Source organism: Nicotiana tabacum, chromosome 19, assembly GCF_000715075.1.
Source record: "Nicotiana tabacum cultivar K326 chromosome 19, ASM71507v2, whole genome shotgun sequence".
Taxonomy (NCBI): domain Eukaryota; kingdom Viridiplantae; phylum Streptophyta; class Magnoliopsida; order Solanales; family Solanaceae; genus Nicotiana; species Nicotiana tabacum.
Window position 1 is genome coordinate 71,592,320 of NC_134098.1, and position 16,417 is coordinate 71,608,736.

At 36.7% G+C, this 16,417-nt stretch overlaps 3 protein-coding genes across 4 annotated transcripts; all 3 read left to right on the forward strand.

Moving 5' to 3' along the window:
• Positions 1-816: 816 nt before the first annotated feature.
• On the forward strand, positions 817-8,045 carry LOC107790288 (putative glycerol-3-phosphate dehydrogenase [NAD(+)] 1, cytosolic). Of its 2 annotated transcripts, XM_075237968.1 has the most exons (6): positions 887-1,140; positions 1,351-2,252; positions 6,175-6,396; positions 6,932-7,179; positions 7,483-7,622; positions 7,719-8,045. In XM_075237968.1, exons 2-6 carry the CDS (start codon positions 1,595-1,597, stop codon positions 7,837-7,839), a joined length of 1,389 nt encoding a protein of 462 aa, XP_075094069.1. In that variant the 5' UTR covers positions 887-1,140; positions 1,351-1,594; the 3' UTR covers positions 7,840-8,045. The 2 variants fall into 2 exon arrangements, with proteins under 2 accessions (XP_075094068.1, XP_075094069.1); XM_075237967.1 differs by having other exon boundaries at positions 817-2,252.
• Positions 8,046-8,286: 241 nt separating this feature from the next.
• On the forward strand, positions 8,287-13,737 carry LOC107790287 (uncharacterized). The gene is made up of 3 exons (XM_016612193.2): positions 8,287-8,558; positions 9,906-10,208; positions 13,395-13,737. Exons 1-3 carry the CDS (start codon positions 8,404-8,406, stop codon positions 13,450-13,452), a joined length of 516 nt encoding a protein of 171 aa, XP_016467679.1. The 5' UTR covers positions 8,287-8,403; the 3' UTR covers positions 13,453-13,737.
• A 1,409-nt stretch (positions 13,738-15,146) lies between these two features.
• Positions 15,147-16,002, forward strand: LOC107790289 (CST complex subunit STN1-like). The gene has a single exon (XM_016612195.2). It carries the CDS (start codon positions 15,232-15,234, stop codon positions 15,724-15,726), a length of 495 nt encoding a protein of 164 aa, XP_016467681.1. The 5' UTR covers positions 15,147-15,231; the 3' UTR covers positions 15,727-16,002.
• Positions 16,003-16,417: the final 415 nt, after the last annotated feature.

The following is a 16,417-nucleotide window of genomic DNA, read 5'->3' on the forward strand; positions in this document are numbered from 1 at the left end:
TTATGGGTTATTAAATTTTTCTTTGTTTAAAATAGCTTAGTATTTTATTTTATATAAATTATTTTTCATTTAAACTATGTAACATTATTATAAGTTACTTTACCTAATAGTATCTACTTATATTTTTATAAAGTCAAAAAGAAATTAAGCTGCAGTTTTTGCTTTTCTAATTACTCATACGATTTAATTAATCACGTTTGAAAAATATGTAAATACATTCGTTAATTGCAAATTTATAATTAAAAAACACGCTAAGACAAGTGAGTTATCACTTGAATAACATACCAAATGAAGCATGCTATGTTAACTTAGTCGGCATGTATAATATACGTTTGAATCATCTCCATCTTTTACAAAAGTCAAATCAGAAAAGGATTTATATAAGATAAAGTTGTGTATAGTTTAAATAGACAAAGGAAATTATGTTAAAAATAAGACTCCTAAACCAAAAAGGAGTTCAAAAGTATCGTTTTGTGTTCGTAAAAAAATAATTTGTCAAAATTTTACTAACTTAAAAAACCTTTCTAAACCTAAAAGAAGTATAAATTGGTTAAAACTTTCCTAGTGTAAAATTTAATACTCCTAAATTTAAATGGAATTCAAAGGAAAAACTTTCCTCCTGAAGAAATTGGAAAAGGAACGAAATTTTCCAACTAAAGGGATTGAAATCAAACGAAACTTTGTTAGTGAAGGAATTGAAAAAGAACTAAACTTTCCAACTGAAGGATTTGAATTTAATTAATTCTCTAAGGTTTAAAATATTTTTTTTATAAAGGGCAAAAAATGCGAAAGGGCAGTAGAAATACTTTTATTCAATGGAGTAATTTGCATTGTCCAGGGTGTTATTGAAAGTAAAGAAAAAGGGCAAAGACAGTGAGGCCAGGTTGCCGCGTTGGCCACACTGCCCACTTCTGGGAAGCAAATGAACGAAAAATTGCATAACATTATTAACATTCACATTTCACACTAGCCTTTTCCAAAATCCATGCTTTTCACGCTTTTCAAAATTTTGCCAACTCATTTCTAGAAGCAATTTCACATATCCCACAGAAGCTATAGCCGCAATAGCTGTTGCCGCCTTCTTTTGGACTATAAGGACAAGGGGGTTGTTTACCGAAGTTATCTTCGCTGTTGACGGAGGTTTCAAAATTTGGTTCTTTTTTGCTCTGTGATCCATTAATATTCCTTCTAGCTGAAATTATCTTATGTTATTCAGATGAAACCCATGTGAAAAAAAAATCATCGATTTATTCGTTTTGCTATGATTCTTGAACTTTTGAGTAACAAACAATTGTGGTGCTGAAGATTTTCGATTTTGATAAAGTTGTCTCTTTTTTCTTGAAAACCCAGGTGTAAAATTGTATGCTATTCTTCATTTTGGGTATTTGGTGTAATGAAATTAGGGGGTGATCCAAACGAGTGCTACATCTTGTACTAAAAATCTCAGCTTTGATAGTTTTGATTATTGGTTGAACATTGCTGTTTCTTGTTTATGCATTTGGTTGAGAAGAGTTCAAGTTTGTGTATTTGCATTTGATTAATAGATTGAGTAGTTGGAATATTGCTAAAAGTTTGAAAGTTAATAGAAAATAAGATGGTTGGATCTGAGGAAGGATTAACAAGTCATGTTTACTCGAATGGGCTACAAAGTACTAATGGTTCTGTGGAGGAGAAGGTTGATGAGCTCCGTCGACTTTTTGGAAAAGCAGATGGTGATCCATTGAGAATAGTAGGTGTTGGAGCAGGAGCATGGGGTAGTGTTTTTGTAGCAATGTTGCAGGACGCATATGGTAATCTTCGGGAGAAAGTGCAGATTAGAATATGGAGGAGAGCTGGACGAGACGTTGATAAAGCAACTGCTGAGCATTTATTTGAGGTCATTAATTCAAGGGAAGATGTGTTAAGGAGGCTAATAAGACGGTGTGCATACTTGAAATATGTTGAGGCAAGATTAGGGGATAGGACACTACATGCCGATGAGATTTTGAAAGATGGCTTTTGTTTGAATATGATTGACACGCCACTTTGCCCTTTAAAGGTTGTCACTAATTTGCAGGAGGCCGTGTGGGATGCTGATATTGTCATCAATGGCTTACCATCAACAGAAACAAGGGAAGTATTTCAAGAAATTAGTCGGTATTGGAAGGAACGAATTACTGCTCCAGTCATTGTATCCTTGGCAAAGGGCATAGAGGCTGAACTAGGGCCTGAACCCCGCATTGTTACCCCAACACAGATGATTAACAGAGCAAGTAAGAGGTTTCTTATCGTATACTGTTTTGAGTTATTTTTTTCAGACTTAACTTCATTGTTGTGAACTTTACTGCAGCTGTCTGAGTTTCTATTATGTTTCTAATGTTGAATAACTGGGACATTACGTGGTTAAATGGCAGAATAAGTTATTCTTTTTCCTGTTTGCGATGAGAGTGCTATCTTGCCTCTTCTTCAGATGCTTGAAAAGAATTCAACATGTTTGCTTTTCATGTTAACTTGAACTAATAGCTTCTACATAACTTAGTTCAAAAACATTCTGTTATTATACCGAGTTTTGCGCTGCAAAATGTATGCTAGTTACTCTCCACTTTGTAGACTCTGATATTTTGTTGGATGAAGTGATAAATATTTTATTGAAGTGGCATCCAGTGCATTCATTGACACATAGAAGGGTATATTTGCTACTAAGTAATATTGAAGGAGCCAACAAAATTCTATTTTGTTTTGCATATTGACAATTATTACTACAGACCAGATTCATAAGACACCTAAACTTCAGATATAGGTGACAAAATCCTTCTAAGCATCTTCGGTTCCATTCTTTACATAGGGACGAAGAAATCCAGCTTGTGATGGACCACAACAGCATTCGTCTGTTTTCTGTACTTCCTGGAGGCACCAACTGTTGAATAGTCTAGGGATGGGCGTTCGGTACTTCGTACGGTATTTATGAATTAGGTTCGGTATATCAATTGTGCATACCAAATACCGTACCCAAGTAGATTGGTACGGTTCGGTATTTTCTTGTTTGGTTCGGTACGGTTTCGGTATCGCACCGTCCCTATCTAACGTGTCAAGCAATGGCAAGTGCCACTGGTGATTCGGTGAAGGAGTGGATTAAATCCCTTTTAGAAAGAATGAAAGTGTACAAGGAAGCAACATATTGTAGTTCAGCCAAGACATACAACAACAACAACAACAACAACATACCGGTATAATCCCACAGGTGGGGTCTGAGGAGGGTAGTTTGTACGCAGACCTTACCCCTACATGGAGCGGTAGAGAGACTGTTTCCGATAGACCCTCGGCTCAAGAAAAGGTGTAAAGGAAGAAAAAGGAAGAAGAAGAAGAAGAAGAAAGGGGGAAGAAAGAAAGAAGAGGGAGACAAAAGACGATAAGGAAAAAAAGGGAGAAAAAGTAGCATCAAATAGTAAAAATCAGGGAGCAACAATTTCTAGTAAAAGGGGAGAAGAAGTAGCATCAAATAATAACAATCAAGGAGCAACAATTTTCAGTAGCAATTTTAAAAAACAATAGACGTGGTTGCTAAGTACCAGATATAATAACAAACTAGAAGAAAGTATCTTTCAACCAACAACAAGAATATTACTAGTACTACTGGTAAACCTAGGAGAAACTCACAACTACCTGTCAACCCACCACCTTAATCCTCGACCTTCACACCTTCCTATCGCTAGTCATATCCTCGGTTAGGTGAAGCACCGACATGTCCTGCCTAATCACCTCTCCCCAATACTTCTTTGGCATACCCCTGCCCTTCCTCAAGCACGCCATGGTCAACCTCTCACACCTCATGACCGGAGCATCTATGTCTTCCACGGATGCCACTCCCACCTTGTCCCTAATAACTTCATTCCTAATCTTGTCTTTCCTAGTATGTCCACACATCCATCTCAACATCCTCATTTCAGCTACGCTCATCTTCTGGACCTGGGACTTCTTGACGGGCCAACAATCAGCTCCATACAACATAGTGAGTCTAACCACCGCCCCGTAGAATTTGCCCTTAAGTCTAGGTGGCACATTCTTATCGCATAAAACTCCCCGAAGCTAGCCTTCATCTCATCCAACTCGCTCCAATGCGGTGAGTAACATCCTCGTCAATCTCCCCGTTGCCTTAGATTATAAACCCAAGATACTTGAAACTATCTCTTTTGGGAATGACTTGAGTATCAATCTTTACTTCCACTTCTTCATGCCTCTCATCACTGAACTTGCACTCCAAGTATTCAGTTTTCGACCTACTCAACTTGAAACCTTTGGACTCCACCGTCTGTCTCCAAACTTCCAACCTAGCTTTAACACCCCCTCGCGTCTCGTCAATCACTATTATGTCATCAGCAAATAACATACACCCCGGCACCCTCCCTTGTATGTGTCGTGTCAGCACATCCAACGCTAGGGCAAACAAAAACGGGCTAGGAAGGGATTTTCGAAGATAACAGGAAAATATTGAAGCTTGAAAATTTCTAAGAAAATATGTTTTACTTGCAGAAGATGACAACTTCCCGACAATGATGGGATAGACGATCTATGTATAATTTCAGTGTCCATCTCTTTCTGGGTGTTGGGCTTAGTTTGTTTGGCTGGAAAATATAATTATAGAGATGGGTTGGCCGACTGGTCAGTGTAGGACTAGGACCGTAGGAAATATTTCAGTATATATTGAATATCGAAAACTCAATACCGAATACCGTACCAAAATACCAAAAAATCTATTCCGAAGAATACCGAATAAACCGATACCGAAATACCAAATTATTTCGGTCTTGTTCGGAATTCAGTTTTTCGGATTTTATGCCCATCCCTAGTGAATACTCCCTTAAGTTGTAGTGTATAATCCACTGCGTAGCAAAAAGATTCAAGAGCATGTTCTGTAGATCTATCGCTACTATGCAATGTAAAAACCAATGCTTGGCACTCTCACAATCTGATTTACACAAATAGCAGTAGTTGCATAATTTGAAACTCCTCCTCCTCAGGTTTTATTGTGTAAGACAAGCCTCGCACATCAATAACCAGGTGAAACAAACTGCTTTCATGGTGGGGGCCTTTGTTTTCCAAATGATTTTCAATGGCCGATTTTCAATTATATTGCATTCCTTCTCTAGGACTTGATAACAGTCTTTGATTGAGAATAGACCTCTGCTATTGTTGCTCCTGCTTATCCGATCCTGCCTTTCTGTTTTTTCTTATGTGATCCACTTTGTTTAGTAAGTTTAGTATGTCACAACCCGCACTTTGGGGTTGTGATTTCGGCCATGAACTGGTGAGAAAAGGCTGTTCTGATTGTCTGACGTAGATCTGTCTACTCGGGCAACTTGGGCTTTTTAATTTTAAGCATATATAAGGGGGGTATAGGTGATGAAAGCTCTGACCTGCCTCCCCCATACGTGCTTGAAAACCTGGGAAAGGAGATAGGCTGGCCTGCAGCGAGGGGAACAGCAGGGCCTGGTCTTGGCAGTTCCTCCTTACCTGGATGTTCCAGCCTCTACTCCCTGCTTAGGACCTTTTGTCGTTAAGTGTTCTTGACCTTTATTGGCTTCATTACACTTAACTCTTCTTAGCTGATTGATTGAGGTGTCATTACAGATAAGCATGGTTTCATGCCTTTAGTTCATCCTACAGGTAACAAAGTGAGGGATTTCCATCTTCTAGATATATTTATTGCTGAGTCAAATGTATGGGGTATATACACGTTTCATAATGTAGGAGTTCTGAAGGTTAGATTCTGCTCTAACCACTATTTAGATCACATGTTTAATTGTTGAAATATATTAATTTTTCTTTACTCCCTCCCTGTGTGTATATAGTACTTTTGAAGTCTATGAATATGCAAATATTGTTTTTTGCAACCTGATCAAGTGCCTCTGGTTCTTCAATACTTCTGTACTGTTGATAGCTAAAGAGACTAGGCTATGGCATGTATGGTTGAAATAGAATTTCAAAATCATACATGGGATATTACATGATAACTGCTAACTGGTTCATATTCCAGTCCAGAATGAGTTAATTTCTCTTTGTTTATCATTCACGAATCTATCCACTTATTTCTTATTGCTGGTTGTTTTGTTTTATTCTGTTTTTCTTGGTATATTTGTGTTTGGTAAGTTCTTCATTAGTCTTAGCATTTGCTCATGTTACACCTTAAATTTACAGCTGGAGTTCCAATTGAAAACATCTTGTATCTTGGTGGACCTAATATTGCATCAGAGATTTACAACAGAGAATACGCTAATGCTCGGATATGCGGCGCTGAGAAATGGCGGAAAGCACTGGCAAAATTTTTGAGGCACCCACATTTTATTGTGTGGGACAATGGTGACCTGGTAACTCATGAGGTCATGGGTGGTCTGAAGAATGTATACGCCATTGGAGCTGGTATAATCCTTTCGTTTTTCTGGTGCAAAGTTTTACCTCGCTTGCTATCTGTAAACTTTTTTACAGTGCATAGATTGTTTAGAGTTGGCTTTTCGAGTTGTGTCTGGGCTTGACTGAGGCATGCAACATATCATCTCCTAATTTCTGCTATCACTGTTTGTCCCCTTCTTTTTTACTTGGGGCTTGGGAGCTTTCAGCAGTGTGGTGGTGATCAGTTGCAGCTTCTCGGGAAAAGCTGATCTCCAGATTCCTGAATTTCTTGTCTATTTGAGATCGGAATAATTCCCAGAGTAGTCTCATCTGTAAATAGATCAAGAATGTCAGGGCATCCACAGTTTGCGGCTGATACTTCTATATACTGCAATATCCTTCTTGAAATCATGAATAATAACATTACGCAATGCTCTAGTTCCCCTGATTATGGCAGTATAACATCATAGTTCGATCTCTATTTAAACACCAGAATTGCGCGATACTGTTAGTTGCTTAGTTACATATGAAACCACATATTTACACGCTATTTTCTACTCAATAGGTATGGTAGCAGCTCTTACTAATGAAAGTGCCACGAGCAAGTCAGTATACTTTGCACATTGTACATCTGAGATGATATTCATTACACATCTCCTGTCGGAAGGACCCGAGAAGCTTGCAGGTCCTCTTCTGGCTGATACATATGTTACCCTGTTGAAAGGTCGTAATGCTTGGTATGGCCAAAAGTTGGCCAAGGGAGAAATTAGCCTTGATATGGGTGACAGCATCAAGGGAAAGGGAATGATACAGGTATATTCTAGAATACTTTACATACAGTGACTAGGAGCGTGTGACCAACAATAGATCTCTAATGATAGTTTGCTGGAGCCTACGTGATTTTATATAGTTAATATAAGATATGTTTACTGATACTATTTCACTTATCAAAACAAAAAACGCAAAAGAAATGTCTATTGATTAAAAGACATTTAGCATCCTTTGAAATTGCTGTTTCCATAACGTTACTGGTTTAATTTATGGAGGATTTCGTACCCAACTAGAGCTGCAAGAGAGTATCATGTATGTATGCTAACCTGCTGTCAATTTGTGCAGGGAGTTTCAGCAGTAAAAGGCTTCTATGAGCTACTAAGTCAGTCCAGTTTAAATGTTTATCACCCTGATGAAAATAAACATGTTGCTCCTGTTGAACTTTGTCCCTTGTTGAAGACATTGCACAAAATACTGATAGTGAGGTACTTAAAATGCTCGCCGCTTTCCTTCTTATGTTTGCACTTGTTTTAGTTAAAATAAAAAATAATCTGACTACTGTTGCTGCGTTGAAACTACAGGGAGGTTTCATCAGAGGCAATACTTCAGGCTTTGAGAGATGAAACTATGAATGATCCGCGTGATCGTATTGAGATTGCACAAACCCATGCCTTCTACAAACCTTCATTACTTGGGCAGTAGCCTTTATTAAGAGGCCTTTGCACACCGCCATCTTGAAGATTGTTGTATCATGTTTTTTCATTTATTCAATCTTTTGCTTCAGAAGTCTCCTTTTCGCTTCTTGAAAATTCTTCTAAGGAACATGAGTCCAATATTTGATGAATCTTGTAAGAGTTAAATAGATGATTCAATCTTTAGAGATTAATAATTCCAATATTTGATGCAAACCACGTTTAATCATCAAACTAGTTTTTGTAACCTAAAGAATCACCAAATCTTTACCACATAGCTAAGAATATCAAGAAACGTTTCAACAACTTTATCTTAAAGTGATCAGAAATAATTCTTCAAAAAAATGCTTTTTTAAAAATAGTTGTACAAATAAGAAAATGTAATTAAAGAAGTTTTAACCATGAACCTTATTAACTAATCCAAAGAATGTAATATGTCTTGCAAACAAAAATTTAAGCTGTTATAATTCCATGCTTCGATTCCATTTCCCAGTAAGGAATACTTATAAAAGAGGGAACATATAGAGAGAGGAGTTTCCTCTTTCCAGAACGAAAAAAAGAAAAAGAAATAAATATGTCTTTGGTGGACTATGCATCCTCCGACGAAGAAGAAGAGCTTAAAGAAGATAAACAACTTCCCAAAGCGGAGGAACCCACCCCTCCTCCACCCCCTTTACATCCATTACCTACCAGAAACCAGAATCCCCATCTTCCTCAGCCGCAAAACCAGTTAGTAATCCTTTGCATTCAGTTTAGTTTTCTATTTATAGGGTTTTGTTCTTTATATTTCTTTGGTTTGTCTCGTGTTTCCTTATGTTTCCTCAGTGTTCTATGCCCGAAATCAAGCGTCCCTATTTGAGATTATTTGTGGGTTTTAGTTGTTTTTGCCTGATGGGTCATGTTTTTTTTGTAATTTTCTTGGACTTGGACTGTGAGTATAACAAAGAAGGTATTGTAGAACAGAAAATAAAAAGGAAAAAAGAAACTGAACTTTGTGTAACTGATAAGCTATGACATAGAATACAACTGTAAAGTAAATTGGAGCAGCAGGGATTGACAACAGATGGCATAAAAAAGTATTCTTGCTCCTTGTCACAATATAGAATAAGAAAGTAATCTTGCTTAATTTGATAGGAATTGTGCTTGTGAACTTGTGCTCTTTAATGACTAATGAGCTACCATAAAGGAACAGATGTTAACATAATGGAACATCTCTTAATTGAATGATTAATGAGAGGAACTGCCTATTTGCTTAGCCCAAGGGGATGGGTAGGAGCAAGGGTGATGGGAAGGGAAAGAAAGGAGGAAGAACAAGGGAAAGAAAATGGATCTGGCCCTTCACTTATTGCATTCACACCCCTGCTGATAGAACGATGCCCCATTGCTGCATTATCTTGGAGCAAAGCTAATCCGAGTATTGTCCCACACTGCCTCTTAGATAGAGGGAAGAGTATGATACAGGGTGGGATAAAGTAATAAGCCTGCGGCAGTTTTTCTGAATTTTTGCTTTTTGCTTCCACATTTATATGTAAAATATGCATAGGACGGCTGGTAGCATGGGATTTCTTTTATTGTTTTTCTTGATAAGTTGGCAGCATGGGAATTGGTTAATATGATAGATTTCAAAGTTTTGAATGCCTAAGAGCACTTCAAAGGTAATAGTTAAGTGTAGTTTACTGTGTTAGAAAGAATGGCGGGTGTTGGCTGAGAATATCCAAAGCGGATACTGGGGACTGGTCAGTCCAATAGTGTGCTATAAAGCTTTTGTCTTCTATGTGGTTGCCTTATGCAGTCATTAATAAATTTGCTTCGTTTGAAAGGGTAAAATATTCTGAAAATCCGACTCATGCAGCTCAACTCTACCTTTTGGTATGCTACTGTTGATGAGTAGTCGAAGCATATGATCTTATTTCTTCAACTTTGATGGTCTAGTGAAAACTATGGATGACATGCATTTGGAGGAGGAATTTTGCTTTGTACTCATATAATGATGAATTGCAAGTTTATACTATGGTATTGCTTCAACTTGCAAATTTGTCCTATGGCAATGCTTCAGTTATTTTGTTGCATATGCAGGGGGACAAGTTCGTCATTAAATAAAGAAGCATTACACTTGTCAAGCTCATCAGAGTCCTCTGGATTGAAACTCCCCGATGCATCACTTCTCTTGAATTCACCCTCCATGCCAGTTGGACACTTTACTGATCATTCTTCCCGAGTTGCAGCAGCCATGGCTGAAAATGAATCACGGAAGCGGGATACAAATGTATCCGCATCCACTTATCCACGCAGTAAGATTCCTAAAGGTACTTTGCCTCACATGAAGAATATCCCTGAAACAGGAAGTGGTCTTCTGGTCCCACCTCAACTTGCTGGAAGGTCAGTTTGATACTGAAATTCTGAGTCTCGTCGCATGATCTGTATTAAGTTTGTCTATATATGCATTTTATCATGCATCACTATCTGTTCTTTTGTTGTTCGGGCCTATATAATGTGCCCAATCCTCCTCAAGTTGAATATCCAATTCTCCTATTGCGTTGTTTGTGTAAATTGCCGAGTTTTCTACCGATAAATTAGAAGTCCAATTTTCTGAAAAGAAAGTTTTCTCTTGTATATAACAAAGTTTGGGCCTATTTCTATTCATTTCATTTCAACCATGTCAATCACAGAAATTCAACTTGTAAGGCTTGGGATTAGGGGTATTCGTCGGTTGGTACTGTATAGTATTTAGACATTTCGGTTTGGTATTTTCGGTATTTGGTTTTTTAAAATACTATACCAATACCGTACCAAATTAAACTCCTTTCAGTTTCGATTTATTCGGTACGGTAACTTCAGATTGTTCGGCTTGAATATTAGCTAGTGCATAGAGTCATAGACTGTAATATTCTTAATTAAAGTACTCACAAATATAAAAATAAAAACGTTCTAAGTTTACCTAACTGTTGATAAAATCTTTAATCAAAATTAGCAGGTATTACCCATAGAGAGAAAAATAAGTTCATAAAAGAATAAATTTGATCATTGCAAATGTCTTGTTACTTGTTTAGAGCTATTTGCTGACCTTAGAGAATACAACAAGGAATAATCCAACAGATACAACATTAATACACGAGTAAAAAACACCCTAAACTCATAGAAACATCACTTTAACTTGCTTGTCAACCTGGAGAATAAGAGTCAAAATCTGTAGCGTAACTTGTTCCTCTATTTTCCTAAAGGAGTACATGGGCTTTATTGCCAGCCTCAACATGAATGCCAAAGAAAAGTATTATATAACTTGGTACATTATAATCAATAATATGTGTATTATATAACTTTAGTATATATTTCGGTACTGTTTCGGTATTTCGATATTATTTTTTTAAATACCAAATATTATACCTAATACCAAATTTTTAAAGACAAGATTACAGAATAATGCACTCCATAAGTTGACCTTGCAGTATTTTAGCCCACTTACAAGTTTGCAAATATGTAGCCAAATATCAATAGGCTTAGATTTGATTTTTTTTTCCGTTTTTTTTAATTCTTTATATCTTCAGGCGTGAAACATCAGTGAGTTTCCATTCTCCTTTTTCCTCAAGTTTATACAGACCTATCACAGCTACACAAATGCAAAAACATACGCGAGAAATCTAAAATCCCATCTCCTTTAATGCTAATCTTGTTAAATTTTGATTATGATTTTATAAGAAATTTGGAGTGGGTATTGTTTGAACTTATTAGAAATAGTCTAAGTAGGTTGTATGAAAAGTTTGAAGTCGTTTGATGGAAATTTGGACTTTTTTTTTTAAACCCCTCCCAAATTAGGAGGATCTATAGTGTTTCCACACTTCCCCTCCAGCGTGACTCGAACCCAAGACCTAACGGTCGTGGGTGGAGGTGCTTTTACCAACTGAGCAAGCCACTCCGTTTTTGGGAGGGGTTTGCAACTAAACAAGAATTGCAAAAAGTATAAGCATCTCCGTTTTTTGGACTAGTTTTAAACAAGAATTGCAAGTGAAAATCGTACACAAAAAATTTGTCAGAGATGCTTATACACTTTTATACAATATTATATACTTTTATACAAATAGGTACATTACATATATAGTTGTATAAAAGTGTATAAAGATGTATAAGCACAATAGTGAAAATGTTAGTGATACACTATGTATATAGGTGTAGTAGTTGAAGAAGAAGGGAAGAAGAAGAAATGTGAGAAATCCACCAAATACTTGTAAATAATGTATCAACCTTATATAAAATAAGGTATAAGAGGTGTTTATACACTATTATACATTACTTATACAATATTATACACTATTATACAAATGAATCCTATTAATGGAGTTTCACGAGTTCTTCTTCTTCCTTGGGCATCTTTTGAAATTCAACTCAAATCTTGCTTAAATCTGCTCCAAATTCTATTAATGGAGTTTCACGAGTTCTTCTTCCTTGGGCATCTTCTGAAATTCAACTTAAATCTGCTCCAAATCACTTCAAATTTGAGTTTTGAACTCCCCTTGATGATCCCAATCAATTGGGACAACACCCAATCTGCACAACTAACAAAATCGAAAAATCCAATTTCTGAAATTGAAGCTTCGAACGACCTTTAATGGTGACTCAAAAAAAAATAATTCTCTTACGTAGTATTTTTTTCTTCTCATCTAAATAGTATTTATCAACTTTGAATCTGGAAGGAGAATTGAAGAATAAATATAATGGTAGAAAAATTTTGGGGTGCAAAGTCGTGAAAGAGGAAAAAGAACGGAGAAAAGAAAAAAAATAATCAAATGGGGTGGGCTAACTGGTGAAAAGTAATTTTCAGATTATGTACAACCTGGGCCATATCAGGTAAGGGCTTCAAACGTGGGTCATTTTTTGATGGACTGTTGGGCCAAGTGACAAGGAGCGTAATTCCCCCATTGTTAAAAACCTTAAACCAAATACCATACCACATACCAAAATACCAAATGCTAAATGCCAAATGCCAAATACCAAAAATTTTGGTTTCGGTACCCTATATGGTAATTCCTTCTTGGAAAAGGAAATTATGGCAGATGACCCAAAATTGATGAGAGCGTTGTTCCCATGGTCAAAGTAGCTTAGACTCGGGGTCGAGTAAAAATGGGGATTGGTGAGTTGTAGGGGCTTGATGGTGGGTAATTGCTTACAAAAGGTACTTTTAACCAATAAGTTTTAGAGAGCGTAGGGAGAGGAAAATCGAAGGCAAAACAGTGACGGAAATAAGCAAATAGAAGGGTGGAGAAAAATGAAAAATTTACGAATTAGATGATATCATCAGTTTCCTTTGGCATCATGTCTTAAGTTGGATTTGCATCACGCGATTTAAAGAAAGCGAAATGCTCAGAAATTATCTTATAGCTGACCTATCCGATACAAATGCTAGTCTTTCCAATGCTACAGCTGTACAAAGCACTTGTGGACTATATGACCTATTCTTTCTTTTATAGAAGATTCCTAAAACATACTAGGGAGCCATGTTTTAAATTCTTTGGTGGTAACAGATGTTCTAATTATGAGTCCTAATGGATGTATTTGATTAACTTTGTGCAGGAGCAATGTTGTTACAGAAGACATCAGCAAGCTGTTTGTGAAGAAGACCCCGTCTTAGTTGCACGCACCAGTTACAGAAATCTCTGTTGGCCTGACTGTAGTTTTATTTCAGTAGATTCTATAGCAGATTCTCAAAAGATATTAACCGCATTGTTCTAAGATATTATATTGATACTTGATGATTGTATTGACTACCAGCAGTTTTGGTGAGTTTGAAGTGATCAACTGCTTTCTGTACATAATTTTTGCAACCATATATTCTTAGTGTGTTGATTGGTTCTCAAAATGTGTACTTGCAAGGCATCAACATTTTATTGAATTGAATAATTGCCAGTTCACAGCTGCATTAAGCCTTGGTTTTCATAGGATTTGTTACGGATTTATTGCAAGTACTCATTATGAGGCTGCCTGAATTTGGGTGCAGGATCCAGTGTTGCTATTTTTGTCCCACTTGAGAACTCTTTATATATTTGTATATTGAGTCTAGTCAGGTTTTTGGCTGCCAGACGCGGTGGTGGCTGCTAGAGTAAGAGCGAAGTAAATAACGCTGCTAAGGTGGCGAGGGTAGAGAAAAAAATATGACTTTTTTGTTCAAGATCTCAACATAACTCTGATCATGGTGTGAGACAAACATCAATCGTGTAACCGAAGCATAAATGCATAAGTCAGCTGTGTGGTTATCCAAACTCGACAGACACCATGACCGGAAACGGGGAAGATACACGTTACACTACGATTTTGAATCAGAAGAGAGCGTAGTGCCCGACGACAAGCAAGAAAGCTAGTTGTGACAATGGACTGGCCAACCAATAGACACCACATATGGTGTCCCCTGTTAGAGATGTCAAATATTGTCTATAAAATCCTTAAAAATATGTAATCCATCCAACTCGTCCATTTGACATTCCTAAGTCCAAGAAGGAATTACCGTATAGGGTTAAAGGTCCTAGTGGCTAGCTTATCGTCACTAGACGGTAAACTTTATTAGTAGGTCTAGTGGTGGCAAAATGGGTAAATAATTATCCATCCATTTATCCACTAAAAAATAGGTAAAATATGGATAAGATTCATATTATCTACTTAAAACTAATTACTTAATGGATAATTAATTGATTTAATTTTTACATTTGCAAAAGACTCAAACCGAATGTTCCTCAAATTTAGAAGACTAAATATTCTCCCAAAAGTGATTACATTCAAGAAGCCATGGTTAATATGATGAGTATCCATATTATCCACGGGCTAATTCATTTTTTATTCGTATTAAATATGGGCGGGTCAAATATTTTTATCCGTTTTCGACCCCTCCATATCCGATGAATTGGGGTTTAGGGCTTAGTTGTTATCTATATTAGTAGTTAGGAAATCTCCAAATTCTACATCAAATTTGAATTTGGACCAAAATTATGTACTACATTATTTAGGGTAAAAACTCTTCGTGGACAAATTGTTCGGAGAAAACGGTTATAGCCTGTTTGGCCAAGCTGCAAAAATTAGCTTATTTTGAGAAGCATTTTTTTCTCAAAAGTGCTTTTCTCTAAAGTACTTTTGGCGAGAAGCAGTTTGTGTTTGGCTAATTAATTTGAAAAGCACTCCTGAGCAGCAATTAATGTTTGACCAAACTTTTAAAAACTGTTTCTAAGTGTATTTTTCTAAAAAATACTTTTAAAAAAATTTCTTTTGAAAAGAAACTATTATTATTATTATTTTATTTTTTTCTTCTAAAAGTTGGGCCAAACATTAACCTTAAAAAGCTTGCTCTGCCAAACAGGATATTAGTGTCCTGCACTTAGTGTCGAGACCGCTCAGTGGAGATACATTGAGAAACACTCCATTAATGGATGCTCCTCAGCTGCTCAACACACACGTCAAGCTCTTGGCCTTCGACTTCCTCACTCTAAAACCAATCCCCCACGACTCCACCTCCTTTTCACGCAAGGGGACGCGGCTTTCGCGCGCAGAGACAGTGGGGGTCGTCGTAAGCAGAGACTTTAAGCCCAATAGATTTCTCAAATTCGACATTGACGATAGCACGGGTTGCATACCTTGTGTCCTGTGGCTCAATCAGGAAAGTTCGCGTCACTTCTCCCGTCGTAGCCCATCACATGTTCGACTAATTTCCCAAATGGCCGCTGATTTTGCTTCCCAAGTCCAGATTGGGGTTCTTGCAAGAGTTCGTGGGAGGATCACTAGCTTTAGAGGTAACCTTCAGATTACTGTTTCTGATGTTGTTATTGAGAGGGATCCCAACTCCCAGATTCTGCATTGGCTAGATTGTTTAAGGTTGGCTAGGAATTGTTATGACAAAGTTGCGGTTCCTCGTAAAGCCTGAGTGATCATTCTACTTGAACAGAAAATATTAACGTAAAGTTTCCTGCTATTGTGAAAATTCCAATGATTTACTATACCTTCCCAATGAATCCATGAATCATGATGCTGGAATTCCTGCTATTGTATAAAGGGAAGAAACATCTTGGCCAAATACATCAACGCCCCCTAAATTTGGCACTACTTTTTTTCCTTATTATACACTTTGTCTTAGGTTCGACTTATTAAATACCTTACCTTCTCAAAAATGTGCCTATTAAACATGTATTGCTCACCCAAAGCATCGCATTTTCCTCCCAATATTGAGCTCGTATTGTCGAAAAATATGAAATTTCGCAGGATAAAAGTTGAAAGTTATTTTTAGATGGAAAAAGAAAAACAATAAGGATTATATATAATACTTCTCTTTTTCAAACTCTACTTTAGAACCCACAATCTATAATAATCTTAGGAAGTTATATAACGATATGCTATCATCTTTTGCATCTTGTAGGATTTAGTTGTCACAACTTCTAGTTTTTACACAGGAACAGTTGAAAGAAAGTGAACAAGTATACTTTATGGTCTGACCTTATTATCTTACCATACTTTACTAGGTCTTAGTTAAAAGACCATTAAATTTTAAATTTCAAAAGATAAAATTTTAAACTTTTATCATATGTAAGGCACATGACATTCGTGAAAACTAATTCCAA

Excerpts from the sequence above, each read along its gene's own strand:
- LOC107790289 (XM_016612195.2), top strand. The coding sequence starts at position 15,232 with ATGGATGCTCCTCAGCTGCTCAACACACACGTCAAGCTCTTGGCCTTC.
- LOC107790288 (XM_075237967.1), top strand. The coding sequence starts at position 1,595 with ATGGTTGGATCTGAGGAAGGATTAACAAGTCATGTTTACTCGAATGGG. Across the intron at positions 2,253-6,174 it reads ACAGATGATTAACAGAGCAA|CTGGAGTTCCAATTGAAAAC; the intron begins GTAAGAGGTTTC and ends TTAAATTTACAG. Across the intron at positions 7,180-7,482 it reads AGGGAAAGGGAATGATACAG|GGAGTTTCAGCAGTAAAAGG; the intron begins GTATATTCTAGA and ends CAATTTGTGCAG.
- LOC107790287 (XM_016612193.2), top strand. The coding sequence starts at position 8,404 with ATGTCTTTGGTGGACTATGCATCCTCCGACGAAGAAGAAGAGCTTAAA. Across the intron at positions 8,559-9,905 it reads CTTCCTCAGCCGCAAAACCA|GGGGACAAGTTCGTCATTAA; the intron begins GTTAGTAATCCT and ends TTGCATATGCAG. Across the intron at positions 10,209-13,394 it reads CCACCTCAACTTGCTGGAAG|GAGCAATGTTGTTACAGAAG; the intron begins GTCAGTTTGATA and ends AACTTTGTGCAG.